The sequence below is a fragment of the Peromyscus eremicus genome, chromosome 11 (assembly GCF_949786415.1).
Source record: "Peromyscus eremicus chromosome 11, PerEre_H2_v1, whole genome shotgun sequence".
In the NCBI taxonomy this organism is placed as follows: Eukaryota; Metazoa; Chordata; class Mammalia; order Rodentia; family Cricetidae; genus Peromyscus; species Peromyscus eremicus.
Genome location: NC_081427.1, coordinates 38442102 through 38450194, shown reverse-complemented (window position 1 = coordinate 38450194; position 8093 = coordinate 38442102). Strand labels below are relative to the sequence as shown.

Below are 8093 nucleotides of genomic sequence, written 5' to 3'. Positions count from 1 at the left end.
AAATACCATACTGAGACTCTTCAGTGTATCATAAAACTACAGACTATTGGCAGGCTTTCTCCTATCTTATTATTCACTGTGAACCATAGACATCATGATAGAAATCACCTCCGCTCTCACCTTCCCAATGTGCCATCACTATACTGCCCAGTCCAGTACTTGATACTGGATTTTTGACTGTGCTTATCAGATATGTGTCAGTCCGTTTCTACTTTTTCTTGTGATGTACCTGATTGCCTTTTTTTTTTTTATTTTAAAAGCAATTTTACTTTTTCTGTATGTCTGTGTGTCTGATTGTACACACATGCATGCAGGTGTCCACTGAAGCCAGAAAGATCATCAGATCCCTTGGAGCTAGAATAATAAGCAGCTGTGTGCCGTCTGATGTGGGTGCTGGGAATTGTACTCTGGTCATTTGGAAGAGCAGCAAGTGCTTTTAACCACTGAGCAAATTCTCTAGGAAAGTGTTGCCTTTTAAACAATAGGAAACATGCTTCGGATGAGCTCAGTAGGTTACAGCAGGTCCATGGCTGTGACAAGACAGCTAGGACTAGTAATGAGGTGTTCATGGGGTTACTGGAGTGCAGATGTGTGTCAGAGAAGTGGTCACATCTACAGTGGCTATTGCCACGTGCCTGTCCTGTAAGAATTGCTGGATCTCTGATCCTCTTAATTTTCAAGCTCCACTGATTTGTGTCTTTTTTTTTTTTTTTTTTTTTTTTAATTTAAGGCTGGAGAGATGGCTCAGCAGTTAAGAGCGCATGCTACTCTACCAGAATACCAGGGTTTGATTCTCCTCAGCCCTCACATGGCAGCTCACAACCATCTGTAACTCCAGTCACAATAAAACCATGCAAATAAGGTAATTTTAAAAATGAATGTATGTGTTTCCCTGCACATATGGATACCACGGGCATGCCTGGAGATGGATGCCACAGAGCTTACGTGATAGTGAGACTCCGTGTGGGTGCTGGGAATCAACCCTGGCTCCTCTGGAAGAGCAGTGAGTACTTAACCATGGAGCCATCTCTCTAACCCCAATTTGTAACTTTAAAAGAGATCATTATATATTATTTTTTAAAATTGTGTTTGTGCGCACATGAGTGCAGGTGCCCTCAGAGGCCAGAAGAGGGCACTAAATCCTTTGGAGCTACAGCTAACTAGTGGCTGTGAGCCACCTGATTATGGGTTGTAGAAGCCCAGCGTGGGTCCTCTGGAAGTGGATGGAGTATACATTCTTAACCTCTGAACCACCTTCTCAGCTCTGGTGATTTTTATTTTACCCCACTTTGTAGCATCTATTGCCCTCAGCACTTAATACCAGTGGTAACTATATCCCTATATCATGTGCATTTTTACACAAAAGCTCACATAAGTTACTTTTCATCAGTAGGAACTGAGACCATTGGCTTTTTAAATTTTTTTTATTTTTTCACTCATCGTTTATTTACAAATACACATTATAACTTTTATGTACATTGCACATTTACATGGTAGAAAAAGTACAAAACTATATATTTAAATGAATTTATATTTAACTTGCCATGTTTGAAAATATAAAATTGCATCAGAAAAAAGTATTATGAAAAGCAAGAAACTTGAACTGATAAAGCTTTGATGGAACTTTTAGTGACACATTGGTTGAAAAAGAACTAATTGTAAAGGTACAGCCGACTCCCTCAAAGGAAACTTTCACCTGTGTTTAGTCTCCTGACACCCACATCACTAGGTCTTTGGATCTGTAACATCCTAAAAGTACATTTCTAGAATTTTAAAGCCTCTCTCACAACGTTTTCGTCAGAACAAGGGAACGGAAGCAGACGTTTCCTCCAAGATGCATATCCTCTGTACCTGGTATCGGAGGCAGAGTTACAATGCCTTTTGGTCAGTCAAGATTCCTTGTAAACAAAACCCGAAGGATCAGGTATGTACAGAGTAGGCCGCTGAGAATCCAATAAATAAACATGACAGGAACTGACATGCAAATTTGTTAAAAAGTGGAAGAAAAAAAATTCTAACAGCAGTGAAATGAAGAGAAGGCAGGTGAGTGAGTGGATTGTAAGGAATGGACTTCAATGGTTTACAAGGGGGAAAAAAACGGTTTTACTTTACAAGCAAGAGACCTCACAATAAATAACAACTGCTCTTCCTTTCACGAATAAATTTCTTCAAAAACAAGGTGTACAGTCAACCAGACATTTTATGTATAAATTATAAAACATGACACAGTATAAATAAACGTCTACACGTCTCAACTATAGGCCTCATCCAGTAGACCACAAAATGACAATCTCTTCAGGCCCCTGTGAGTAACAATGTGGCCTGGGAGAGAGCTTTAGGACAAAGGTCCTTTCATGTATACTTTTCCCCCCAAATAAATAAGCATACACTTATTTACATTATGGACAATATATTTTTTCTTTTTGTTATTTTCTTTTCTATCTTTTTTTCTTTCTTTTTTTTTTTTTCCTTTTTCCTTTCATTTGTTGTGTTTTGTTTTGCCCAAGGGCTATGTCAACACTGAACACTGCTGGAGGGTTTACCACTCTAGAATGGAAGAGATAGGAAAGCTGTAGTCCTGGTCTTCTTCCTCCTCCTCTTCCTCCGTATCTTCTGAGATGGCTAGATGGGGGAATACAGGGGGAGCTGTTGTTTAAATACGGATAACAACAGCGCAGAAGCAGCTCAGTGTACGTTTTCAAAGCCCTCTGATACAGCCACATTACGGCGGCGTTGTATTTTTACATGACTTGCAGTGTGATGCTTTTTGTTTTTTTGTTTTGGGCATCTGCAGTTACGCAGTAAGTTTACTCAAACACAAACAAACAAACAAACCACCATAATCTATGAAGTCAAAATTGCAGAAAGTTCTGAAGAATCAATGGCTCAGGTTTTACAGGCAGATTCCTGAAATCAGATAAAAAGCGCTCGTGTTCTAGGTATAACTGCTTTTCTCCTTAAGTCAGAGTTAGTAGCCGCAACTGCCATAAGCCGCAGCCTAGGCGTGATAATATAAAGCCGTCTTTAGAAAAAAAAAAAACAAAACAAGGAAAAAAACAAAACAAAACAAAAACAACCCACAAACTTTTGAAGCGGTTAGTTTAGGTTCCAGGGTTAATGAGGCAACAGCAAAGCACAATACTAGAGGGAAGGAATGAGCGACAGACAACTGAAGAGGTTTTCAGAGGCACCCCAACGGAAGGCCATCAGGTGGATCCTAGAAGCCAGGAAACATTGCAGAGAACTTGGCTGAGGCTCAAGGAATTGCTGGTGTCATTCAGCAGCTACCTAGCTTTTTTTTTTTTTTTTTTTTTTAAACAGAAACAGGTTTACACAGCGAGGTCTGCGTGCTTTTTTTTTTTGTTTAAACTGTCCATTCCCCAGGGCTCGCCCGAAAGTGCCCTTACATTGCAGCAAGGTTTAAAAATCACACTTACAGTTGCAAGAGCCGGAGTGCTTCACTTCAAGCAGCACACCAGAGGAGCAGGCCGCTTCCTTCATGGCACACTCACTGGCGTAAGTGGCATTGTCGCTGGCACAGACGGGCTCCTCCGATTGACTCTCCGGGCAGAGCTCATCACAGAGAGAGCAACGGCCTCGGCCAACTTTGAAATCCCACAGGCATTTTTTTCCACCACCGCACTGGATGTCGTCACAGGACTTTGCTTCTAGGATATAATACACCTGTGATGAGCAAACTGAGTGTCTCATTTCCTCTCTTTTTTCCTTTCCTCCATTCCCTACTCATAGATGTACGTATTATACATCTTATCACTTACTCAAGGGGGTAATGGAGGTGTTATATTAAACTGCTTTACAATCACACACACACACACACACACACACACACACACACACACACACTGTGGTTTCTTACATCTTATAGAACTTCATTAAACACAATATTCTTTGGAACAGAATTTCACAATATCCTTGAGTGAAACAGGCATCTGATTACTTCCTATACGTGGGATTAAAAAACTAAAATTCCATCAATTACTGAAATCTGATAACAGGTTTTAGGAACTGTTAAGTAATTATTTTTCGCTTCCAGCAAGTCTGGCACTTTAAAAAAAAATGTGTAAAATTGTGTGAGTTCTAAGTTTTCTAAGATGGAAAACTGCTTTCTGCCAGTGAATCTAGAAGACAATGGTTCTCCAGGAGGAATGTTTTAGTTAAACAGTTTCCACCTAAACTGAGGACTTGGAATTACTCATTGAAGAGCCCCACACAATTAGAACAGATTTTTTTTCCCCCCTTTCCCGTTTCTTTTCTTTACTCAATCCAGAATACCTACTGATACATTTTCCCTCATAGGCTAAGCCAATCGATCTGCCCAGCAAGCAGGTGGCCTTTCTCAGGTGGCAGGCACTAGAGTAAGTCACTCCATCATTCCCGCACAGGTACTGCTCCACAGAGGAGGGCTCTGGGCAAATCCGGTTACAGGTCACACAGTAGGCATTATTCGTCTGGTCCACCACACAGGTGGAGCTTCCTGGACAGAAAACATCCCGGCAAGTCTCTGGAGAAAAGAAAAAAAAAAAAAAGGAGACATTTCAATAGGCACCTTCTGGTCTTTAGGGAGTCATCAGCTGATATTATGAAGGAAATCGTTAAAGCGTAGCATCCAGATTTTAACAGGCATTTGGGGAGCCCGGCTGTTTCCCGGAGGATCTGTGACTCCAGACTGGAGTTAGCCTTTAGGAGTTAGAAAAGAGCCCCTTATTTGGTATCACTATTCTGATTCCCGGGCTCTTTATGGAGATTGTCTATGACTGTGTAAGAGACTGAAGGGCGGGACCTACTTTTACATTTGCCCTGGTACTGAACTTCCAGTTCCGGCTGCTCTTTACATCTGGCCTTAAGGAGTGCACATTCGTTGCGATAGGTTTTCCCATCCAGCCCACACACTGGACCCTTCCAGGTGATGTTGGAACAGTCTGGGGCACAGACGCAGCGGGGTTTATTCTTCTTGTTCATACGACATTTTTTTCCAGGTCCGCAGTCCACATTCTCACACGTTTCTAGGAGTTGGAAAGAGGCAGGGATTCAAACCAAGGCCAGGCGGTTGGCGGGTCAGACCGGGGTGGGGTGGGGTGGTGGTCTCAAATGCCCTTGCGCAATCCTGCATCCGAGATGGAGGGCCCCCCCCCCCCAGGCTGTCTCCTGGAAGACTGGGAGGGATGGGGGTTGGGAACCTCAGGCCAGGTCCTGTATCCAAATTCTCTCAAAAGACCACACGGGTTGCCCGCTTTCACTACCACACTCAGCTAAGCAGCCTGGGGACCGACCTCATCCGACCTTGTTTTGCCTTACTTACAGCGCGAGCTGGATTTCACCTAGCTAACTCCACCCGGGGGGGGGGGGGGGAACATGGAGAAACCGAACACAATTCCGCCAGTCCTAAGCCCCAGCCAGACAGTGGGAACGCTGAGGGCAAGACGCCCTCTACTGAGGGCCTTGCCGCCTAGGGAAGAGGAGGCCCACCTTTACAGGGGATGCAGTTGGGGGCGCCCCCGTTGAAAATCATCCACTTGAAGAGAGTGTTGTCATTCACGTCCTCCTCGGTCCACGAGGTGCTCAGTCGGCCGGTACTGCAGCACTCTTCTTTGCTCAGCTCGGTCTTATACAGGACCTGGCAGCGGCCGTTCTTGGCTTGGCGGAGCCAGCAATTCCCAGCTGTGAAGGAAGAGACAGGGATCAGGAGGTGAATGAGTGAGCAGTGAGTGGGTAGGGGTGGGGGGGGTGGGGGGGTAGGAAGGATGCTGGAGCCCGGCAGAGAGGCCTGGTGGTCTGGGGGGACCAAGCGATGGAGGGAGGGGGGGGGGGAGGGGGAGAGAGAGAGAGAGAGAGAGAGAATGGGAATCTCTCCAAACGGAGAGAGGGGAAAGACCCATCACCGAGGTGGGAGGTGGGCTAAGAGCAGCCGCCGCAGCGCCCCAGCCATATCAATGTCAGTTACCAGTGACCCAGACACAACACGTGCAGCTTGCATTGACTTTTACTAGACTGTTTACTTTTATTCGTCCCATTTCATAACCTGCAGCGAGCGACTGGAAGAGCAGATTAAAGAACCTGACAAAAACAGGATGCGACGGATGTTTTTACATGTTGGTTTCATGTAGGCGGTAAGAGAATTATTTGTGACAGGGGTTAAGAAAGTAGAGAGAGGGGAGACGTGGAAGGGAGGGAAGGAGGGAGCGAGGCGCGGGGGGTGGCGGTGGTGGTGGTGGTGGTGGTGGTGGTGGTGGTGGTGGTGGTGGTGGTGTAGGGGGAACTGAATATGAACCTTCAGAAACAGATCAAGCAGAAGACACTAGTGAAAAAAATGAAAGCAAAAAAGCAGCCGGGCCCAGCCGGGATCTGCCCTGTGCGGCCTCGAGGCGCAGCCCGCCCGCCCGCCCGCCCGCCCGCCCGACGGGCCCGTTTTGCAATCGGCCAGCCCGGAGCACGCCCGCCCGCAGCCACCACGATCTTTCGAAATCTCCGAGGGCTGCTTTCCCTGGCGCCCACGTCCCAGCACCCAGGCAGCGCCCCTATCAGAAAGGCGGGCTGCCCAGCCCAGTGTTGGGCAGACGGCTAGGGCCAGTGCCCGGGAGGGCAGCTTACAACACACAAAACCTTAGGGCTCGAACAGGAAAGCAGCCGTGTGAAAAGGGGGGAGGTGTCCACCGGGCCACATACACCTACCTCATGTCTACTAAGAACTCTTTGCAAATAGTTTCTTCCCCTAGCCCTCTTTCTGGGTTCGGACTTTGGACAAGAAGACTTCTCATGAGCAACCAAAGTGACTCGAGCAACTGGGACGCAAGCTGCATAGCTGCATGATCACCACTATTAAAAAAAAAAAAATCTTGCCCGGAGACTAATTGTAATAAAACAAATCCTTTTTTTTTTTAAAAAAAAAAAAAAATTTTAGAAGATAAACTTCAGAAATTTGCTCTTTACTCCACGTCAGGATTTAAATCGCGCGTGGGCTGCTTATTGTTTCACAGAAAGTTAACAGACGAATGAGCCAAAGTGGAGAAAACTGTAAAGTACTTAAAACACTTCGGGCTAATAATTTGGCTTGTCCTTTTTCTTCTCCTCTTTCACGGGGCTTTAGGGAGAGGGGTGGAAGGAGCATCCACCAACACTACCTCCCTCTAAAAATTTCAGTACCCACATTTCCAAGTTTGGGCAAAGTTTCTGAAACCACGTCCCCCAGCCACCCAAGAAAATTCGGTATCTCCCATCCCCCACCCCAAGTCATTTTTTTTTTTTTTTAAAAAGTCACCAAAAGATATGGAAGGAAGATAGGTTAGATTGCTAGTAGGTCGACTGCACTCTCCAGGCTACGGATGCTCGCCCTTCTCCCGAGCCAACCAGGGGAGATAACATCTAAAGTCATTATGACCAGAACTTGGAGCATCTACCCCTAACTACTGAGGTTCCAGGTCACCCACTCACGCCCTTTCCTTTGAGGATAACCCAGCTCTAAACTCAGCTCTCTACCCTAAAGTGTCACTGTTTCGGTCCTTTTCCCCCCCCCCTACCCCTTTCTCCGGGAGTAGCCGAGTGGCTCTAACATCTTCCGAGAGAGAGAGAGAGCAGCGTCGGTCAGAACAGACCAAGTCGAGAGGACAGAAAAGTAGAACCCCTGCCCCAGCCGAGCCTCCGGGCGCATCCCCTTCCACTCACCCTGGGCGCTGCGGTCCTCCATGAACTGGCAGAGTAGCAGCAGCAGGAGGCAGAGCCCGCCGGGCTGGTGCCTGGCGCAGACCATCCTGGGGCAGGCGCAGGACGAGGAGCGCGGCGGCGGGTGGCTCGGGCGAGCGGCGCGCGTCGCAGAGGCGAGCGGCGGAGGGCGCAGCGATCCTGGCGCAGCCCCGCGCTCGCCACCGGCCGCCCGCGCGATTCAATGGACGTCAGAAGCCGGGCGCAGCCGCGCTTTAAATCTAGACGGGGGTCTTAAGGTTTGAGGTGGGCGGTCTCCCAGTGTGTGGGGCTGTGGGAGGGCGGCCGCGACCGAGGGTGTGCCGGCTCTTTGGGGGTGGGGAGCTTTTAAAAGTTCAGTGTGAATCAGGTGACATTTCCCACCTTCTGGAAACCCT

General features: G+C 47.1%; 1 protein-coding gene across 3 annotated transcripts; it reads right to left on the bottom strand.

Annotated features, from left to right (window-relative positions):
• Positions 1-1412: 1412 nt before the first annotated feature.
• On the bottom strand, positions 1413-7796 carry Fst (follistatin). Of its 3 annotated transcripts, none has more exons than XM_059276257.1 (6): positions 7681-7796; positions 5488-5679; positions 4806-5024; positions 4298-4522; positions 3438-3665; positions 1413-2622 (listed from the first exon to the last, which is right to left on the bottom strand). In XM_059276257.1, exons 1-6 carry the CDS (start codon positions 7763-7765, stop codon positions 2540-2542), a joined length of 1032 nt encoding a protein of 343 aa, XP_059132240.1. In that variant the 5' UTR covers positions 7766-7796; the 3' UTR covers positions 1413-2539. The 3 variants fall into 3 exon arrangements, with proteins under 3 accessions (XP_059132240.1, XP_059132239.1, XP_059132241.1); XM_059276256.1 differs by having other exon boundaries at positions 1414-2622; positions 3438-3668; XM_059276258.1 differs by having other exon boundaries at positions 2503-2907; positions 3438-3668.
• Between the last annotated feature and the right edge of the window lie 297 nt (positions 7797-8093).